A 23,113-nucleotide genomic window follows, 5' to 3' on the forward strand; every position below is an offset into this window, starting at 1 on the left:
GGAAGAACCACCTGTCCTCAGACATCCTGGTGAACTTCTATCGTTGCACTAGAGCTGGGCGATAGAACGATAATGATATGTATCGCGATATAACTTTTACTCGATAGAGAAACTATCGCGATAGACCTCGCCGCTCTTCTCCTCTTAAAAAAAAAAAAAAAAAAAAAAAAAGACCAGCCAATCCAAATTAAGTAGCGCAGAGCCGAACCAATCACAGCCACAGCGTCACATCGCGTGACTTGTTACGTACAGCACAAGTGCCAAGCTGCACGTGTGTTTGTTTGGGAAGCAGCCAGCGGGTAATGGAGGAAATGAGTGTGCCGACTAGAAAAATCAACCGAGCGTGACCGAAGAGAAAACAGATGATGGTTCCAATGCCGGAGAGATTGTCAAACGGAAGAGCCATAGAAGTTCCGTAGTGTGAAGGTATTTCGGCTATTTCAAGTCTGACAAAAAACAGAGTAGCGTGCACTGTAAATTGTGCCGAAAGCAAGTCTGGAAATACAATAAACTGGTGCACACTGTGCGCCACGTTATTGTTTCGGTGAAATGAATTTCTACAATACTGTTACTGTTAATTCTACTCTCTGCAGTGTTTAAATGCTTACATATACACACAGTTACTGTCCCTCCACACATACGACTCGGTTCTGCTTCTATGCCCCAGCTTTGTTTACTTTTTCCCACCGAGGCTTCTAGACTTCTGATTGGCCAACATTTCTGCATGGTTAGGAATCTAGCGCCACCTGCTGCTTTGGCATGTTCATAGCAGCGTTTTCCTTCATTTCAGCCTTTATGTGTGGACGGGATTATTTTTTTAAAACGAAAACGGAAAATCTCCGTTTTCAAAAATACCCGCGTACGTGTGGACGTAGCCTCAGTCTCTGACTGGAAGCGCTAATTCGTCAGACTAAAGTAACTGTTAAAACTGTTTGAAAAGCTAAGCTATACAACAAGGAGAGATTGAGAATTTCCTTTTAGTTCTCAGTTTATTTGATATTGACAAAAGTTAGTCAGTTTTGTCTGTTCTTCTGTAAAACAAACAAAGATTTATCTTTAGAATTAATATTTTGTTTCTAAGTGGAATTGACAATTTAGTAGTCTGTTTCGTTTGTTCTATTTTGAAACTTAAACGCTTTAGCGGCTGCCTTTTGTGTAGTTTGCAATATTTGCCTTTATTTATCTGGAAAAGTCTCATGTTCCTTAAGTACATCTACCCTGTTGAACTTCATCCATCCATTCGCGTCCGCTTAATGGATGAACTTATTATGGGAAATAAATATTTAAATAAAAACAAGGTGCTGATTATTTCACATTTTACTTGTGAGCAACGGCACAATTAAATCTTACAAATATAGTTATTTGGCTTATATCGTGATAGATATCGTTATCGCCTGAAATGAAAAAAAAAAACATATCGTGATATGAAAAAATCTCATATCGCCCAGCTCTACGTTGCACCATCGAGAGCATCCTGACCAACTGTATAACAGTCTGGTACGGGAACTGCTCTGCCTCGGACCGGAAGGCGTTGCAGAGGGTCGTGAAAACTGCCCAGCGCATCGCCAGAGCACCACTTCCTGCCATGAAAGACATCTACAGGAAGCGGTGTCTGAAAAGGGCTGGGAAAATCATCAAAGACCCCAGTCACCCATCACATGGACTCTTCACCCTCCTGCCCTCTGGGAGGCGCTACAGGAGCCTCCGGACTAAGACCACCAGGTACCGGAACAGCTTCTTCCCCACAGCTGTCAGACTCCTGAACTCTGCCTCCTGACATCTGACCCACGTTAACACATGGACTGAACACACACACACCCCCACAATGGACAACTGTACCCTCAAACACACAATAATAACATGGACTGAACCGCCACTCACAACCACTAGCACTTTATATAGCCTCTGTAGAAACTATCCACACCCTCACTTATCTTAACTGCACTACTGTATAGCTCTGTGTAAATAATCATTCTGTACATTCGATAATCTTTAACCCTACAACTGTTTACAACTTGCACAGTTCCCATTTCTGTATAGCTGTATATCTCAGATTCTGTAAAGTTATTTATTTCATATTCTGTATAGTTTTTCATATTTATATCCTGTTCATAGCCTGTAGATAGCTTGTACTCACTACAGCCTGTACATACTTATAGTTATAGAATATTCACAACATACTTCATACCGTGTACATTATAACATACCGTAATAGACCCATTTCTGTAATATACTCACATATCTATATTATTGCTAATATATATATTGTAATATATCTATATCACTAAAGCACTTCTGGATGGATGCAAACTGCATTTCGTTGCCCTGTACCTGTGCATGTGCAATGACAATAAAGTTGAATTCTATTCTATTCTATTCTAATAACTTGAATTTTCTGTATTTTTTTTTCTGTACTCCTATGCTCACTATCTTAATCACTCCTATCTCATCTTTCCTTTTTCAGATGGTGGCACCAATGTTGAGCTGAAGGACTTGCAACTGTGGATGGAAAGCTGTTCAAGTAATGTCAGTACATTTTATTCCTTATTCAACTTTAGTCCATCTTCATGTTCTAGAGGCATCAGAGTTATACTACAGTGCCGATCAAAAGTTTAAGACCACTTGAAAAATGGCAAAAAATCTTATTTTGCATGTTTGGATCTTAACAGGGTTAAAGTAGAGTTTTAACATGCAACAAGAAGAAATGGGAGTGAGATGAAATATTTTTCAATCATGCAATTTATTGAAAACAATGCTTAAACTGAAACAGGCTGTTTTTACACCTGATCAAAAGTTTAGGATCACACCTCCAAAAAAAAACCTGCCAACACCCCCTAAACAGAAATCAAGTTTCCAAACATGACCAAAGCGGTGTGTAAGCAAAGTATTCAAACACGGCTAACTTGCATGAGCATGTAAGTGTCAATCATCCGGCTGATTATGCTAGGTGTCACCAGCTTCTGCAGCTCCATCAACAAGCATTTTGAAGTGATCTTAAACTTTCGATCAGAACTATAGTCATCTACAGATCTTATCCTGATACATTTTATCTGTGTAATCAGTGTTTTCTCAAATTTTCATTGAGACAGTATTGTGCAAAAGTCTTGAGTAAAAGTATGCCCTATTGCCTTCACATAACAAACATCTTAGGAATAAACTGTTTCTCTCTTAAGACACTTTATTTTCAGAAATGCTTCATTTGTTCTCATTTCTGTAGTCTAAATTATTTATTTAGATGTTGCCTCAAAATTGGCATATCTCAGCATGACCAAAAAGGGGATTGTGTTGATCTAGAGTAGCATTTTCAGTGGAGAAATGTTTTGTCACTCATCAGACTCAGCTGTCTGCAGGTTTCCCCAACCTTATAAACGGTGACTGAAGTACCTAGTTCCTTGGATGAGTGACGAAACATTTCTCCCAAGAAAACGCTGCGACCCTGGCAAAGGGAAGACAAAAAAAAAGTGTCAGACCTAAAAAATTAATTAATTAATTAAAAAACATTTTTAAAAAAGCTTTTCTTTCCAATTTCCTTAGATTACTATGACCGAGAACCTTCACAGACATACTTACATAAACCTAAAAGTTAGGGTTACTGAAGTTGGACTACCTGGTATATAATGTTGTGCTACGTGATTGCTAGCGACACAGCTATGTTAGCATAACATTAGCACAGTGAAGCTGGAGGATGAACGCCAACTTTTTTTCCACTCGATAAAAGTTAACGTGAGGGATTCTGGTGGTCAGGGACAAATGCAATCGCATGGCAGGATGCTATACACGGGCCAAACTTCAGTCAGGAGAACAACTGAGATTATTCATCCACAATACGAGGTTAGTCATTAATATCCTGCAACAACATGGGAACAGAACAGCTGCGAGAGAATTCAACATTAATGAATCAATGTTACGGAAGTGGAGGAAGCGCAGTTTTTGGCTTTCCCCATATTTCAAGAGTGCTTCATCTCTTTGCTGTGACTGTCGCCCGGCATAATTTGCAGATGATAATGGTTGTAGCCGCTGCGATGCTTTCGACCAAAACAGGCGCAGCTTGATGACATCATCAACATGCGCTATCGCGCTAGAGCGGTATAGAGATTGACAGACCACGTGACTTTCGCGCATTGCATGCCGGTAACTCGTGGCAAAACAATCCAAGTACCTGCATCAAATGCAAGCATTTGCAGCACCGCAAAACGTTCATTCTTCGGTTCCAATAAATTCTTGCTTTTTCTTTGCCCCCCAAAAAGGTATGTACAAAACGAAGGAGAACAATGCCGGTCCGTACAAAGACAGACTTAATGAAAAGTCAAAGAAAAGATACGAGGAAAAAAATCAAACCAGTGAAAGTGTTAGATCCTTACGAGCACACAGAGGGACAAAATACGTTAGCGTGCTGCCCAACTTCACCACGCTCATATTTATAATTATACGGTTCTTGGAGTGAGTGCATACACTCATGAAGTTTAGTAACTTCAGGTCACTGCAACAAGCCCAGGTACAGTTTACCGACGGATGGGTGCAGGACCTTGAAATGCACCGTGTAGAAAGTAAAGACCATCGTACATATCATAAGTTTACCAGCCTCACAAATCGTCGTCATAAATACACATTTGTTAACCGTTTATTAATATAACCTTTGAGCTCAACGGTAATTAATTAGTAGTAGAAATAATTTCTGGTACGCATCACAGAGATGTAGCAGTGACAATAATACTGTATGCTGTAATCGTACTGGACAATTAGTGATACAAAAAACCTGTTTTATCCTGTGAATAAAAGTATATGTTTTTGTCAATGTACCATAATAACAGAAGCGAAACACAATATTGTGTCAGGACAATTCACTATTTATGCACAATAAACAAAGGAGCATAGCGCCACAATTTCTGTTCAGCGCCAGACTTGCTTGTAACCTATATCACCAATTATGTTAAGAAAAATGACGGATTAACTACAACAGCAGACTGACCTTTGTGGAAATGCTTGGAGCAGACTAACCTGTGAGCTGGAGTGTTCTGGGACGTTATATTTGGTCTTTGAATGGCTGCAATCCAGACCATCCGTCGCCTCTTTGTTACTTCGGAAACATGGCTCGAACAATTTCTCTTCAACGACGTAATCCGATAACAACCGATCTCTTTACCCGTCGGCTTTCCGTGGCTGTCATGCGACCGGCTATTGCAGTTAATAATACAACAGCTTCTTGCCATTTTTTGGGCTTCTTTTTATCGCTGTATAACTGATTTCAATTGAAAGCCTGCGTGCGCTAGTACCTCTTGCCACGAGTTCCCAGAATTCTTTGCGGTTTTACCCCTGAGTGACGTCACATTTTCAATCTCTATAGTCAAAATCTCTATCGTTGGCCAAATTTATATCGTTTCTATCGTATATCGTTTATATCGCCCACCCCTAGTAACTACCAGAGTTCCTATACTTAAACTCTCACTATCACTAAAACTCTCGTCTAAACCAAGTGATTTTTTTCTAGTGTAGCAATGAAACAGATGTTAAAGTGATGCAGAATTGGCACATTGCTGAGTATTGACAATTTACTTTCTTTGTACTTTGTAAATTCTAGGGGAATGGAGGGGGAGGAACACAAGCTATAAAATGTGTAGTTGATTTTGCTTTGTCCATGGTGTGTGTAGAGTAGTACTTTCTTCTGTTTAATATCGTAATTGTGGCTACAGAAAACATGGAATTTTTGAGAATGGCTCTAAGAACTAACAGCTGATGTCTAGTGAATCATTTTTCCCCCTTACCCTTTGTTGTAATTTTCACTGCCTTTTTCTCACCCTCCCACTTGTCTCTCCCCATTTTCCAGGTGTCTTTCGGCAATGTACAGACAATGTGTCCCAAGGAGGGTCGGCCCCAAAATACATTCTACAAGCATTGATGCTTCCATGGCTGACGGACTTGTCAGGCATCTGCAAAAGAAGAGACACTCGCATTGTGCAATATCTGCTTAAACTTTTTAAGAACTGCTGACCAACCGGCAGGAACTTGAGATTGAACTTTTGGTGTGGTATTGAAGACCCCGACCAGTTCTCAGCCAGAGACCACTGGTGTTGGTGTTCATTTTTATTGACCCATCTTACATTTCTTACTCTTCAGACCCTGTATTGGTACCTTTCAAATTGGAGAAAGGAAGTTGCAGAGTTTTTTGTTTGTTTGTTTTTTGACACTGCTGAGCCATAAGGACAGAAGAGGTAATGGATGATGTTGGCCATGGTGACGTAGTGTAAATGGCTATTCTTCAGCACATCCCGGTGCCAGTATCTACTGCTCGATCTTCCTCTTCCACTCCCCTCTCCTCTTGCTCCTACTTCCCTTATCTGCTGTCCTTCCTTAATCATTACTGCCTCTTGCTGTCCAGTCCTGCCTTTACCCTCCAAACACCATGGTGGGTTCAGGGTTGGGTGTTTGGAAGCTAATGCGAGGTGTCCGCCAGCTAGAGCTCCATCGCCTCATCCTGGCGCTCATCATCTTCTGCTTGCTGTCCATGGCCTTTTTAGCTTACTATGTCTCCAACAGCCCAAAAATCAAGGAGGCCCCTCCTTTACCTTTTAGTGATTGTGGCGGAGGTGGTGGGATTTCACTAGGAGTAAGTACGGGCGATGCAGAAGGAGGGCCAGGTGGCCAGAGGGCACCACTTTTTCTTCCTCCGCGCCAGGGACAACTACACCATGTTAAGGATAATTTAAAGACGGAGCCTGTGGTTCTGGTATTTGTAGAGAGCATCTATTCCCAACTGGGCCAGGAGATTGTAGCCATATTGGAGTCAAGTCGCTTTCACTACCGGACAGAGATTGCTCCTGGTAAAGGTGACATGCCCACATTGACAGAACGTAACCGTGGACGCTATACTTTGATCATCTATGAAAATGTCTTGAAATATGTCAATCTTGATTCGTGGAACCGTGACTTGCTGGACAAGTATTGTGCTGAGTATGGAGTAGGTGTCATTGGCTTTTTCAAAGCGAATGAAAACTCTCCTTTCAGTGCACAGCTCAAAGGCTTTCCTCTCTATCTACACTCGCACTTGGGACTCAGGGACTACCGCATCAACCCCGCTGCTCCTCTACTCTACATCACCAAGCCTAATCAGATGGAGCAGGGCTCCTTACCAGGCGATGACTGGACCATTTTCCAGTCTAACCATTCTACCTATGAACCAGTGCTTCTAGCTAGAACCAAGACCTCAGATACACTGGCGCATTTTGGACCCAGCCCTTTGCGGGCCCTTCATGCCACAGTAATCCAAGACTTGGGGCTCCACGATGGCATTCAAAGAGTTCTTTTTGGAAATAATCTCAACTACTGGCTTCACAAGCTAGTGTTTGTGGATGCTATTGCCTACTTGACAGGAAAGAGACTGTGTTTGTCCTTGGACCGTCACATCCTCGTAGACGTGGACGACATATTTGTTGGCAAGGAGGGAACCCGTATGAAGGTGTCTGATGTGGAGGTGGGTGAGCCTTGTCAGCCGTACATACAGTTGGTTCCTCTGTTTTGTTTTGTGTTTGTTTTTATTTACAGTACCAAAGTTTTTGCAATTTTGCCTTGGTACACCACCAAAGTTGATTTTAAGTCAAACAATCAAGATGTGATTAAAGTGTAGAATATCACCTTCAATTCAAGGGGTTTAACAAATACATTACATTAACTGTTTAGGAATTATATCCATTTTTATGCACAGTATCCCATTTCAGAGGTTTCTAAGTAATTTTATGTATATGGATTATTTTTAATGCTCAGATGAAAATTCTTTGCAGTTTCCTTAGACATCACCAAGTCTCACTGAAGTTAAAACAGAAAGCAGAAAATGAAAAGCCGCGCTATTGGGTACTGATCGGTACCCTGCTCAGACAATGATAGGAACACTCTTGAGGTAGGCATAACTTCCCTAGATTAATTTTGAATCAGTTCTTCTTACCATGAAAAGAATTCCACATCCATGAGTCCCTCTGGGCCCCAGTGCCCAAAATTTCTATTTGTTTGTTTTTTTGTTTTTTGTTACTCAAGGGCGTAGATTTGGCATGGACGGAAGGGACATGTCCCCACCAATATACAGCGATTATTGAACTCTCCCCACCAATAATTTGATCTCTTCGAGTGAAGAAAAACAAACCCGATAGAAAGAAAAAAACAAACAAACAAAAAAACATCTGTCAATGTCTCACTCACCCAGCTGTGCAGAAAGAGTTAAATTACGTCCTCAACTGGAGTCCTACCTCATGTGACAAATATGGCCAATGTGATTGACTGTGCCCTTCAGGGAGCTCTGTTTAGTTTTAGCAGCAGCAAGCCTGCGCTGCGAGGACCTGCAAGGAGGAGAGGAGGATGGCAGCAAAAAGGAAAGACCTGAATCTAAAAAAAATATTTTTCAAAGAAACCTGTAAGTCACTTAAAGTCAAGCTCACTCATAAAATGTGTCCCTCATAATAACGTTACAGGCTATGCTAGGCCATACATGCCAACACTTCCGATTTTTCCGGGAGAATCCCGAAAATCTCCCGGAGCCACCATTCTCCCCAATTTCTCCCGATTTTCCACCTGGGCAACAAAATTGAAAAACCATATCCCAGATTGGCCCAGCCAATTCCAGTTTCCAACAATGGCTACTACTACTGCAGCTACTTAGTTTTAATATTACTCTTATTAATCTTTCTGGGTTGCAAAATAAACTTTTAACATATTTTCAGGCGAGAATGTAGCTGCGTAAACTTCAAATAACTTAAACATGTTATTGTTTGGCCTTTTTCTGTGTTTTATTTGTTCGTGAGTAAATCGGTTTAGCTGAGATTAAAGTTATTAGATTAGATTAAATAAAATTTTATTAATCCCTTGGGAGGGTTCCTCCGGGGTTTTCACACAGCTAAATAAATGTCAATCAGAAAACTAATTAAACAGAAGTGTGAGACGGTCGAGAATCTACGCCAGTGTCCGGTTATATTTTAGACAGCAAGGAGCAGACGGCAGAGGTGACGTAATTCTGACGGCTAGAATATCCAATTTCACAGTCGCTCATTTCCGGTCTCCCCGGCTTTCGGAGGACCCGGCCCACTTAGACCGAAAAGGCCGGGTCCTCAGGTGGACGCAGCCTCTGAATTTGGACAATAATAACAGTGACATTTAACTTATTTTATCCAATAAGTAAACACTGTAAAATTCAAGTTTTTTTGTATATATCAGTCATTTGTTTAATAGTAATTTAACGTTATATAATTCACATATAAAACTATGAATTATAATTTTAAATGGTTTAAAAGCATGTAGAATAGCATATGTAGGCAAGTATATTTCTCCTTTTTTTTTATCAAGAAGTAAAGAGAAAAAGGAAAAAATAAGAAACAGGGCAGGGTTCGGTGGTTGAATCATCCGTCTCCACCAATGCCAAAGCCAAATCTACGCCCTTGTTGTCACTGCACAGAGTCGGCTGTGGAGACTTTACCTTATAGGGTAGGTTTGTTTGTTTATTCCAGTGATGGCCTCTAGGATTTAGAAAAATCAATTTCCCAATTCAAATTTAATTTAATTTGAATAATCTGATATAGATTCTTAAAACGTGAAAATCATTTTTTAAATATAAATGGTTGTTTTCCAGAAATGCCAAAATCTCAGGTAAGAGTACACAAAAGTACTCCAACAGCTGCCTTAAAGAGCAGGTGAATGGACTCCGCAAAAATGTAAACACAAAGTGCGATTGTTCACACCGTCGGGTGCTAAAGTGGACATCTCACAGATTCTGAAACTGCAGGTTTTGTCACTCTCCAACCAGAATTCATTGAACCAGCAGTAAAAGAAGTGTAAAACAACGTTTCATGTTTGAAAAAAAATTGATATAAATTTTCTCTTATTTTGGCTGTTTTGCTTCCAGAATCAGAATCAGAATCAGAATGGGGTTTATTGCCAAATGTTGAGCAGGTTTACAACATTAGGAAATTGCTGCGGTGCTTCAGTGCAAACATAGTGTCATAAATAGCACTTAAATAGACATGGAAAAAAATAAAAGTAGGGATAAGAATTAAAAGTGCTACGTGGAAAGATATGTGCATGAGATATACATGAGATATATACATGAGAATAAGAATTAAGAGTGCTACGTTGAAAGATATATACATGAGTGCAGGTGGTGATCAGTGCCAATCATGGAATGATGCAGTGAACACAGCGTAGGGTCATGTGTTAGTGGTGGGTACAGTCATATGGTTATTGTTCATGTGTCCAACAGCAGAGGGGAAGAAACTGTTCTTATGGCGAGAGGTTCTGGTGCGAATGGACCGGAGCCTCCTGCCTGAGGGGAGCAGGTCAAACAGACTGTGTCCAGGGTGAGAAGGGTCAGCTGAGATCCGAGCTGCACGCCGCAATGTCCTGGAGGTGTACAGGTCCTGCAAAGATGGGAGTCTGCAGCCAATCACCTTCTCAGCAGAGCGCACAACACGCTGCAGTCTCTGTTTGTCCCTGATAGTGGCTCCAGCGTACCACACGGTGATGGAGGAGGTGAGGATGGACTCGATGATTGCAGTGTAGAACTGCATCATCGTCCGTGTTGGCAGGTTGAATTTCTTCAGCTGCCTCAGGAAGTACATCCTCTGCTGGGCTTTCTTGATGACGGAGGTGATGGTGGGCTCCCACTTCAGGTCCTGGATGATGGTGGTACCCAGGAAGCGGAATGAGTCCACAGAGGTGATGGGGGTGTCAGTCAGGATGATGGGGGGGAGTGGAGCTGTGTGCTTCCTGAAGTCCACAATAATCTCCACTGTCTTCTGGGCATTCAGCACCAGGTTGTTGTGGCTGCACCAGGACACCAGACGTTCAACCTCTCTCCTGTAGGCAGACTCGTCCCCGTCCGAGATGAGTCCAATAACAGTGGTGTCATCTGCAAACTTGATTAGCTTGACAGACTGGTGGGTGGAGGTGCAGCAGTTGGTGTACAGGGAGAAGAGCAGAGGAGAAAGAACACAGCCCTGAGGGGAGCCGGTGCTGATGGTCCGGGAGTCCGAGACATTCTTTCCCAGCCTCACATGCTGCTTCCTGTCCGTCAGGAAGTCAGTGATCCACCGGCAGATGGGATCAGGCACATTCATCTGGGAAAGCTTGTCTCGGAGATGGTCTGGAAGGATGGTGTTGAAGGCAGAGCTGAAGTCCACAAACAGGATCCTGGCGTAGGTTCCTGGGGAGTCCAGATGCTGCAGGATGAAGTGTAGGGCCATGTTGATGGCGTCGTCTACAGACCTGTTGGCTCTATATGCAAACTGCAGGGGGTCCAGGAGGGGGGCCGTGAGGGTCCTGAGATGGGAGAGAACTAGGCGCTCAAAAGACTTCATGACCACAGATGTCAGAGCCACGGGTCTGTAGTCATTTAGTCCAGTGATCCTAGGTTTCTTGGGGACAGGGATTATGGTGGAGGACTTGAAGCAGGCAGGCACATGACATGCCTGCAGTGAGGAGTTGAAAATGCCAGAAAACACTGGGGCCAGCTCGTTTGCACAGTGTCTGAGGGTGGCAGGAGACACACCGTCTGGGCCGGGAGCTTTCCGAGCATTCAGGTTCTTAAACTGCTTCCTCACATCTGCTTCATGAATATGAAGAGTTGTGGTGGGAGGAGGTGGTGTGAAATCCTCTTTTGTGTGGGGTGAGGAGGGGGGTGTTGTAGGTGAACAGTTTGAAGGTGGTGATGGCTCTATGGAGGGGGGAGAGGTGGGGGAATTAGTGTCCAAAGTGTCTCTATTGTTGGGGCCGTTGGAGGTGTGAAGGCTGCCTGATGGCTCGTCAAAACGGCAGTAGAAGTCGTTGAGGGTGTTGGCTAAGAGCAAGTCATCAGTGGAGTGGGGGGTTTTAGGCTTGTAGTTTGTGATATTCCTAAAACCTTTCCACACAGAGGCCGAGTCATTCTCTGAGATCTGCTGCTGCATCTTCTCAGAGTGCTGATGTTTAGCAATGTCCACTTCTTTAGTGAACCTGTACTTGGCCTCTCTGTAGCAGTCCCTGTCTCCGCTTCTGAACGCCTTTCTCTTTTCCAGCCACAGCTTTTTGAGTTTAGGAGTAAACCAGGGTTTGTCATTGTTATAACTCACCCTGGTGCGTGATGGCACAATGCTGTCCTCACAGAAGTGGATATAGGAGGTGACAGTGTCCGTAGACTCGTCCAAGCTGTTAGAAGCAGCCTTCATTGTGTCCCAGTCTGTGGTCTCCAAACACGTGCGAAGCTCCTCCACAGCCTCGTTGCTCCACAGTTTTTTAGTCCTCACGACAGGTTTGGAGAGCTTCAGCCTCTGTCTGTACGCGGGGATTAGGTGGATCATGACGTGGTCAGAAAGTCCGAGTGAAGCGCGGGGCACCGCGCGATAGGCCCCGCTGATCGTGCTGTAGCAGTGGTCCAATGTCCTCTCCTCTCTGGTCGGGCATTTAATATACTGCTTATATTTTGGAAGCTCATGGCTCAGATTGGCTTTGTTAAAGTCCCCAAGAGCAATGATGAGAGAGTCCGGGAATGTCCGCTCCATGTGCAGTATCTGCTCCGCGAGTGCGCACTGAGCTGCCTGCGCATCTGCGTCTGGCGGGATGTAAACAGCGGCCAGGATGAATGAAGCAAACTCCCGCGGAGAATAAAACGGTTTGCAGTGGATAAAAAGATATTCCAGAGAGGAAGAGCAGTGCTGAGCAATCACTGTCACATCTGTGCACCAGCCACTATTGATGTAGAAGCAGAGACCTCCACCTTTGGACTTACCGGAGAGAGCGGCCTCCGGTCCGCGCGCAGCAGATGGAAGCCCTCCAGCTTGAGCGCGCAGTCTGGGATGTTCTCACTGAGCCACGACTCCGTAAAACATAAGACACAGGAGGAGGCAAAGTCTCTGTTCATGCTTCTCATCAGGGCCAGTTCGTCAATCTTATTCCCGAGTGAGCGTACATTAGAAAGGAAGATCCCAGGAAGAGCAGTTCGCAGTCCGCGTCTCCTCAAACGCACGAGTGCGCCGGCTCGCTTCCCTCTCTTTCGGCGTCTCGCTTTCCTGGTCAGAGTCAGCAGTAAATCTGCCGCAGATGCGACAAATATTGGAAATAAATCCACAGGCGTTGTAGTCCTGTAGTTAAGGAGCTCTTCTCTGGTGTACGAGTATCCAGAGGAGTGCCCAGACACGGAAGAAATGCACAAAAACAAAACAAAAGTAAAGCACTGAAGCACCAGGGCGACCATCCGCGGCGCCATCTTGATGGCCATCTTGATCTTCCAGCGCGGGATTGAGTTGAATCAGGACTTTATGAATCAGAATTGAATCGCTTGTTGAAATCTGGGACAATACGCTGTCCTAATGGCCTCTTTAATTTGCATCAAACTCTATTTGACCTCATGCTGAGCATTCAATTTAAAATATAACTAATATAAGTTCAGCAGTTGGAATAATTTCCAGTTCTTTTATCTGCTTAATTTGCCATGAGATAATAAGGAAACATCTGGCCATGAAACTGTTTTAGTGAATTCTCCAATTAATTTTGAGCATCTGAATATGCGTCTGTGTCTAAAAATGGTTGTATCTATATTATCTATATTAAAAACATCTTTGCAATACTTTTGTTAAACCCTTTTCAATTAATGTAGCTAAGATCAAAAAATGATTTGCTTGTTAATAGCACTCTGTTTACAGTTTGGTAAAAAGTAGACTTTAGGGATGCACCGATACCACTTTTTTGGAAATGAGTACGAGTACTTGCATTTAGTACTCGCTGATACCGAGTACTTAATGAAAACATGATTTAAATTTGCAGGTAACAGCTTTAGTCCTATAATTTAACAAAAAACAAACAAACAAGGGACTAGTTTGGAATTAAGAACATTTATTTAAAATGAAAAGCATGTTGTATGCAACATATTACAGAATAAATAATTATCCATCCATCCATTCGCTTCCATTTATCCTTTTCAGGGTCGCGGGGGGCGCTGGAGCCTATCCCAGCTGTCATAGGGCGAGAGGCAGGGTACATCCTGGACAGGTCGCCAGTCTGTCGCAGGGCTAACACATAGGGACAGACAACCATTCACACTCACATTCACACCTAGTGGCAATTTGGATTATCCAATTAACCTATCCCCACAAGTTGCATGTCTTTGGACGGTGGGAGGAAGCCGGAGTACCCGGAGAGAACCCACGCAAACACAGGGAGAACATGCAAACTCCACACAGAAAGACCTCGGCCTGATGGTGGAATTTAACTCAGGATCTTCTTGCTGTGCGGCAACAGTGCTAACCACCGTGCCATATATAAATAATTTATAATAATAGTTTTTTTATAAATAATTATAAAAAAACAAAATTTAATTTTAAATTTGTTCATCTGTTTCTCTGTTTAGAAGTCTCACTAGCACAGTCACAGCTGGGATGACATCAGAGGCTAGTGCATCGTAGCTGCTCACTTTTTTTAGTTAGTTCCTCAAAGGGGACGAGAACAGTCGTCTCCATAAGAGCCCATTGGTGAGCGGTGAGATAGTAAGGGAGTTCGTGCTCGGACACGCCCAGCACTCGCTTTTGCTCAATGAGGGACTGGAGCATGTAATACGTGCTGTTCCAGCGCGTCTGTACGTCCTGCTGCAGTCTCTTTATTGGCTGGTTGAGCTGTCCCTGAATGTCCTCGAGGCGGGAGTAGGCTAAGGCGGAATGTTTAAAATGCCCAACTATTTTCCGCCCCACTGCTTTAGCATCAGCTATGCTCCTCTGTGCTAATAAGCATGGGTAAATAAGCGTGGGTAAATAAGCGTGGGTACAGCAACACAGCGTGGGATTAACCCCTTACATGCCGCTCAAACATAGACAGGTCTCAGACCGTGCTATCGGTCCTCGGTATCGGGGGACTTTTAACGAGTACGAGTACTTTAGAAAATGTGGTGCATCCCTAGTAGACTTCATATAAAAATTCACCTGCAAAATTGGCTTTTTTGATATTGTGATACTAGCACTGCCTACGGATAATAAAACACAAAAAAAATCTATTTCAGTACTACTAAAATGTTAAAATTGTTACTAAAAAACTGAAACAATCAAGTCTATATCACATTTCAGACAAACTTTCAGTGGTGTTTTTGAATCCTAACATTTGATTCATTGCTGACTATTTAATGGAAAAATGATGAAGGATAATATATTTAAAGCTGCCACCATCTTTGAGTGATTGATTTTTGAATAATTTTGATCTTTTAAACCCTTTTTCTAAAGCTCATTAAAGCTTGACCTGCAGAAACAAGGAGATATGCAGTAGAGTTTGAAATGTTTCAGGTTCCACCTTTCACTGCCTCTTTAGGTCTGTGAAGGTTCTCAGTCATCCAGGTCATCGTAGTCAAAGGAGCTTGCAAACAAAAGCGTCTGGACTTCTTTAAGTTGCTTGAAGACGTTTCACCTCTCATCCGAGAAGCTTCTTCAGTTCTAAGGTCAAATGGTGGAGAGTCCCATGTAACATGTTCCCTCTAAGCCTGAAGGAAAAAAGAAGGAACACACACATGTAAAGGAAGCACTCAAAACGTGCGGCTATCCTAAATGGGCGTTCTTAAAGTCAGCAAAGAGGCACAGAAAAGAAGACCAGACACCAGCGAGGGAGGATAAGAAGGACAGACGCAACAACATTGTCATCCCCTATGTAGCCGGTGTATCAGAGAAACTCAGGAGAGTTTTCTCCAAGCATGACATCCCAGTGTATTTCAGACCCAGCAACACGCTCAGACAGAAACTGGTTCACCCGAAAGACAAAAATGCCAAAACACAGACTTAACAATGTGGTGTATGCTGTACAGTGCAGCGAGGAATGCTCAGATCTCTACATTGGAGAGACCAAACAGCCACTTCACAAGCGCATGGCACAACATAGTAGAGCCACCTCCACAGGACAAGACTCAGCAGTCCATCTGCATCTTAAGGACAAAGGACACTCTTTCGAGGATGACAATGTTCACATTTTGGACAGAGAGGACAGATGGTTTGAAAGAGGAGTGAAAGAAGCCATCTATGTCCACTGTGAGCGACCATCTTTGAACAGAGGCGGGGGTTTACGACACCAACTCTCTGCCATCTATAATCCAGTTTTGAGATCCCTTCCCAGACGCCTTAACGCCCACTCACATCCTGGGCCATCTGACCTCAGGAATTCGCATGATAAGGTGGGGCCAGGTTTCACAATGAACACCCGAAACTCTGGCTGATTGGGACCCACACCCAGTTTCACACCTTGGCTCAGGCGATTAGAGGATCATCAGGGGTCCTTTTGTCCCTCTGTGGGGGGAAACTCCCACTAGATTTATATCTGGGACTCTCCACCCTTTGACCTTAGAACTGAAGAAGCTTCTCGGATGAGAGGTGAAACGTCTTCAAGCAACTTAAAGAAGTCCAGACGCTTTTCTTTGCAAGCTCCTTTCACTGCCTCTTTAGGTTTCATTTATTTGTAACTAACTGGAATTCTTGAATCTAATGTAATTGTAGGTGGTAGGTTGGATAAATGTTTGACTCTATCCATTTGACTGATTATTTCATATTACAAGGATGGACCTGTGTTTCACCCATTGTGTGGCATTTCTGCTCTTTGTCAAATTTCATCCTTCAGGTTAGATTCTGTTAGTAAGGCTTGATTTTTGTAATTGGCAACGGTTAAAATGTGTCATCCTTTTACAGGCATTGCTCAACACACAAAACAAACTGCGAGCACTGGTCCCAAATTTCACCTTTAACTTGGGGTTTTCGGGAAAGTTCTATCACACAGGTATGCATAATCTTTCTGTTTTTCTACATTCACAACAGCCATGAACTTCTTTAGACTGCTCTATTCAAACATGCAGGTGAAAATGGAAACTTGTGTTCTATGCTGGTGTAGTGACCCCTCAGTGTATTCAGAAGGTCACTCATTTCCTGCTGTGCTACATGTGGAAAAGTACAAATGTGGAACATAAAGCGGTTAAAGTATTCAACATGTCAACACAAGTAAAAATATTTCTAACGCTGCTTGTGGTTTTTGTTGCTTTATTTTGATCACAAGCTCTCTTTTTTTATTTCGGCACAACTTGAAGCCTGGAGCGAACTCTTCCTGCAGTTTCCTCCACAGTGTCTCCTCCGTTACTATATAAAGAGAGGGAGTCATTAGTCCCCTCATAAACACCTGTCCCCACTGCCAGCCTGACACAGTCTCATGAGATCACTGCAGCAGGCCAGAGACCTGCCGCAGTGCTATTGACATGAACCCTTTTACCAGATGTCGGTAACAACGTGTCCAATCCAGAAGAAATTAAACCATAGATGGTCCATAAATTATCTGTAATAATGAGAAAGGAAGAAGTATTCAACAAATGAAGAAAGGGAGGCGTGACAGGCATGGAAAATCACAGTACCAGCTGAAAAAGTTGATGACCACTTGTGGAGAGAGATCTGGAAGCAGCCTGTACAATTATTTCCAAGAAAACAATAAGTAATGCAACCACCATAGCTTGTATGCACGCTCACCATACACAACTCTGATGCTGAAGAAAAGGCATGTTGAGGCGTGTTTACAGTTTGCTGAAAAACATTTACACAAGCCTGTGAAATACTGGGAAAATATAGTTTGAGATTCTCTTGGATACGGGAGTCAAAGACACTACTTATCACCCCACAAACACCATGCTTACAATGAGGTTTGGAGGTGGGAACCTCATTGTGTGGGGCTGTTTGTCAGCATACAGCACTGATGTGCTTCATATAATTGAAGGAAGGATGAATAGGAAAAATGTACAGATACATTCTCAAATAAAATCTGCTGCCATTTGCCCACATGATGAAGATGAAACGAAGATGGACGTTTCAGCAGGGCAGTGATCCCAAACACACAGCCAAGGAAACGAAAATAAAGCTGCAATAATGGCCAGGCCTGATCTGAATCCAGTTAAAGATCTGTGGAAAGAACTAAAGCTTGCATGTGTGGATTGCATGCATTGTACATCTGTTGAGAATTTCATGTCAATAGCATCTTTTAAAATATCACCAATTTTCTGAGTGAATATACAGTGGGGCAAAAAAGTATTTAGTCAGCCACCGATTGTGCAAGTTCCCCCACCTAAAATGATGACAGAGGTCAGTAATTTGCACCAGAGGTACACTTCAACTGTGAGAGACAGAATGTGAAAAAAAAATCCATGAATCCACATGGTAGGATTTGTAAAGAATTTATTCGTAAATCAGGGTGGAAAATAAGTATTTGGTCACCTCAAACAAGGAAAATCTCTGGCTCTCACAGACCTGTAACGTCTTCTGTAAGAAGCTTTTCTGTCTCCCACTCGTTACCTGTATGAATGGCACCTGTTTGAACTCATCATCTGTATAAAAGACACCTGTCCACAGCCTCAAACAGTCAGACTCCAAACTCCGCCATGGCCAAGACCAAAGAGCTTTCGAAGGACACCAGGAAAAGTATTGTAGACCTGCACCAGACTGGGAAGAGTGAATCTACAATAGGCAAGCAGCTTGGTGTGAAAAAATCAACTGTGGGAGCAATCATCAGAAAATGGAAGACATACAAGACCACTGATAATCTCCCTCGATCTGGGGCTCCACGCAAGATCTCATCCCGTGGGGTCAAAATGATCATGAGAACGGTGAGCAAAGATCCCAGAACCACACGGGGGGACCTGGTGAATGACCTGCAGAGAGCTGGGACCAAAGTAACAAAGGTCACCATCAGTAACACACTACAACGGCAGGGAATCAAATCCCGCAGTGCCAGACGTGTTCCGCTGCTGAAGCCAGTGCATGTCCAGGCCCGTCTGAAGTTTGCCAGAGAGCACATGGATGATACAGCAGAGGATTGGGAGAATGTCATGTGGGGCCATGTATCGTGAGATTTTGAGCCAAAACCTCCTTCCATCAGTGAGAACTTTGAAGATGAAACGAGGCTGGGTCTTCCAACATGACAATGATCCAAAACACACCGCCCGGGCAACAAAGGAGTGGCTCCGTAAGAAGCATTTGAAAGTCCTGGAGTGGCCTAGCCAGTCTCCAGACCTCAACCCCATAGAAAATCTGTGGCGGGAGTTGAAAGTCCGTGTTGCTCGGCGACAGCCCCAAAACATCACTGCTCTCGAGAAGATCTGCATGGAGGAATGGGCCAAAATACCAGCTACTGTGTGTGCAAACCTGGTAAAGACCTATAGTAAACGTTTGATCTCTGTTATTGCCAACAAAGGTTATGTTACAAAGTATTGAGTTGTATTTTTGTTATTGACCAAATACTTATTTTCCACCCTGATTTACCAATAAATTCTTTACAAATCCTACCATGTGGATTCATGGATTTTTTTTTTTCACATTCTGTCTCTCACAGTTGAAGTGTACCTCTGGTGCAAATTACTGACCTCTGTCATCATTTTAGGTGGGGGAACTTGCACAATCGGTGGCTGACTAAATACTTTTTTGCCCCACTGTATGTTCAATACTTATTTTACCCGCTGTATCCTGACCTAACGTTCATGTGTAAAAACGGCCTGATATAATTTCATCAGTGCAGCTTGCTGCTCGAAACATTACCAAGTATAGTTTTGATCTGTGCAGGTTAAAACAGATGCTGTAAAGTCTGTTTGGAAGAACTGGTTTCCTTTGTTAGCGTCGCTGCTGCACGATCAGCAGCACTGACTGGATGATTTCATTCATTTTTCAGTTCCTTTCCTGTGAATGTGAAATGTCTTAAACTTTGAGGGAAATATTTGGCACAAATATTTAGAATTTGGTGGTCAGAGGGGGGCAATGCTACTGTGACTTTAAAATACTTGGCACTGACTCAAACATTAATTGTTCATTCTGGGTTTCAGGGCAAGCTCATCTCATACACTTTCTCTTCCTAGATAAAAGTGAATTCGGTGCAGATCAGGTCATGTTAATTATGCTGTGTGTGCACCTGCTTGTTTGTATTCAGGCACTGATGAAGAGGATCAGGGAGATGACATGCTGCTGCAACACAGGATGGACTTCTGGTGGTTTCCTCACATGTGGAGCCACATGCAGCCTCACCTCTTCCACAATGTCAGCGTTCTGGCTGAGCAGATGAGACTCAACAAGGTTTTTGCTCAGGTGGGCAACATTATTACACTGGGCAGTCTCACAATATGGAAGCTTGATTTCCTGCAATAAAACAAAAACAAAAATACAGCAGATTACAGAGAGGGAGATGCTGCAGTTTTAAAAACAATTCCGCAGGTGCATCTGATCAGTTACACTGACACCGTTCTGTCATTTTGACATGTCACTTCACATTTCAGTGAATATTCTTCACTGCAGCAGTGGTCACGTATAGTTTTACATGATATAGCAGTATTTGTGATGCATCTTTTTCCAAGATGGCGCCAGTGTGTGTGGCTCGCCGTCTGGCTCTTCCTCTGCTGTGTTTGCTTTAGGGCTGCCACGATTTGTCGACTAGTCACGATTACGTCGACTATCAAAATCGTCGACGACTGATTTAATAGTCGACGTGTCGTTTGAAGCTTTGTAAGATCGCAAAAGACGCAGGAATAATAGCAGGATTTAAGAGTGTAATAACGGACTGAAACAGAAGATGGCAGCACAGCATGTACAAGGATGCCAGCTGCCGTTAAACCCCGAAGAAGAAGAAGCAGCTGTGTCCCAGAATTCATAGCGCGGCCCAGCTTAGTTTCCAACAATGGCGGTAGCTAGTTAGTTTTAATATTACTCTTATTATTCTTTCTGGGTCACAAAATAAACATTTAACATATTTTCAGGCGAGAATGTAGCTGTGTAAACCTCAAATATCGGCTCAGTTTATCAGGACACCACATATTTTCAAAAGCGCTCCGACGTTTTCGGAGACGTCTGTTACCCACTAGCTCGATAGCTAGCCGGGGGCTAGGTCACTAGCGCCGTGAGAACACCGGACTCCCGACAAATTGTTTTCAAACCCACCGCCGTCTTTCGCGACTCAGGTTAAATATATATGAGTCACTTAGATAAATTAAAAATGTTATTGTTTGGCTTTTTTTTTTTAGTATTTTATTTGTTCCTGAGTAAATCGGTTTGGCTGAGATTAAAGTTATAGTTTTTACACAGCTGAATAAACGTCAAGCAGACAGCTGATTATCAGAAGTGTGAGATGCTGGAGAATTTACTCCGGTGTCCTGTTATATTTTAGATAGCAAGGAGTTTATTAAACTTTACCGAAACAATCTGCAAATTTCATTAAAATTGAATAAACTATCATCTTGTCTTTATTTTTAGTTAGCACAGACCTTAAACACTTAAAGCTGTAAGCTAATGATAGTTATATAAGAGCAGATGCTGCTGGTGCAATAAGCTGTAGTTTTACGTCCAGTGGATGATGATCTGATTAGTCGACTAATCGCATAAATAATCGGTGACTAGTCGACTATCAAAATAATCGTTTGTGGCAGCCCTACATGAAGCCCTCAGGTTCCCTTATGATGCTCTCCCTCCTCGATTTTTCAAAGAGGTTTTTCTCACTATAGCATCAGCTGTACAATCCATTGTAAATAGTAGTTTGTCCTCTGGTGTTGTACCTGTCAATCTCAAACATGCGGTGATTCAGCCTCTACTCAAGAAACCTGCTCTTGATCCTGATATTATTGCGAATTACAGACCTATTTCCAAACTGCCTTTTATCTCAAAGATTCTTGAAAAGGTAGTTTACAAGCAATTAATGTCCTTCCTAGAAGAACACGGTATTTTAGAAGTTTTCCAATCTGGTTTTAAAGCTTTACATAGTACCGAATCTGCCCTTTTAAGAGTTTTTAATGATGTGTTTTTGGCAAATGACTCAGGTGACTGTGTTATTATTGTGCTGTTAGATTTAACTGCTGCTTTTGATACAGTGGATCATAATATTTTAATTTCCCGTTTAGAGGAGTTGGTGGGTATGCGGAGTACCGCACTGCAGTGGCTCAGATCCTATTTGGCAGAGCGAACTTTCTCTGTGAAACTCGGGGAGTTTGTATCCTCTGTTGCTTCTCTTCAATGTGGGGTCCCACAGGGTTCAGTTTTAGGCCCGCTTCTTTTCTCTCTATATCTCCTACCCCTTGGGTCTATTTTCAGGAAACATGGGATTTCTTTCCACTGCTACGCCGATGGCTCCCAGATTTATTTCCCACTTAAAAAGATAAATGGCTTCTCAGTAGACCCGCTGCTCAGATGCCTTGATGATATAAGGGCCTGGATGGCTTTGAACTTTTTACATTTTAATGAACAGAAAACAGAAGTGATGGTTTTTGGTGGCGCTTCTGAGGCTATTATAGATCTTGGTTCACTGGCACAGTATGTTAAACCAGTCATCACTAATCTGGGAGTTAAAATAGAGGCAAATCTTAAACTTGAAAGCCAGGTCAGAGCTGCTGTAAGATCTAGCTTTTTTTCATTTGAGGGAATTAGCCAAAATAAAGCCTATCTTATCGAAACAGCATTTTCAGACAGTAATCCATGCCTTTGTTACTTCTAGGCTGGATTATTGTAACGCACTTTATTTTGGGGTTAGTGATGCGTCCATTAGGCGCCTGCAGGTTGTGCAAAATGCTGCAGCACGTCTTTTAACTGGAACAAAAAAGTTTGAGCACATTACCCCTATTTTAATTTCACTCCACTGGCTACCTGTACATTTTAGGATTGTTTTTAAAATTCTCTTATTTGCTTTTAAATCTCTTAATGGCCTGGCCCCCCCTACCTCTCGGAGCTACTACAGCCATATACACCTCCCCGTTCCCTTAGGTCCGCCAATCAGCAGCTCCTTAAGGTACCAAAAACTAAGTATAAATCTAAAGGTGATCGTGCTTTTGCTGTAGTTGCTCCAAAGTTGTGGAATGATCTACCCTTGCATGTAAGGCAGGCCTCTTCTCTCTCTGAATTTAAAAGTCTTCTTAAAACATATTTATTCGCTGAAGCCTTTGCCATTGATTAGAGGGGTTGACTCAATTTGTTTTGACATGTTTTAATTTATTTTAGTTTTTTAGTTATTTATTTTATCTTATCTCATTTTAATTTGCTTTTAGCATGTACAGCACTTTGTGAACTCTGGTTTTATGTTAAAGTGCTTTATAAATAAAGGTGGTATGGTATGGTATGTCAAGTGACTTTTCTAAATGCATTTTGTAAAT

At 42.6% G+C, this 23,113-nt stretch overlaps 1 protein-coding gene across 1 annotated transcript in view; it reads left to right on the forward strand.

The window, feature by feature from the left end:
• Positions 1 to 2,461: 2,461 nt before the first annotated feature.
• Positions 2,462 to 23,113, forward strand: part of ndst2a (N-deacetylase/N-sulfotransferase (heparan glucosaminyl) 2a) — a 40,884-nt gene continuing 20,232 nt past the window's right edge. Inside the window, exons 1-4 of the mRNA XM_085442529.1 lie at positions 2,462 to 2,526; positions 5,825 to 7,468; positions 16,656 to 16,743; positions 19,918 to 20,072. Of these exons, the coding sequence (XP_085298655.1) occupies positions 6,401 to 7,468; positions 16,656 to 16,743; positions 19,918 to 20,072 (1,311 nt within the window). The 5' untranslated portion in view covers positions 2,462 to 2,526; positions 5,825 to 6,400. The remainder of the gene's footprint in view (positions 2,527 to 5,824; positions 7,469 to 16,655; positions 16,744 to 19,917; positions 20,073 to 23,113) is intronic.

Source organism: Copadichromis virginalis, linkage group LG19 (genome assembly GCF_057382275.1).
Source record: "Copadichromis virginalis isolate Kocher_CV1m ecotype Utaka linkage group LG19, C_Virginalis_male_GT1.1, whole genome shotgun sequence".
Lineage (NCBI taxonomy): Eukaryota > Metazoa > Chordata > Actinopteri > Cichliformes > Cichlidae > Copadichromis > Copadichromis virginalis.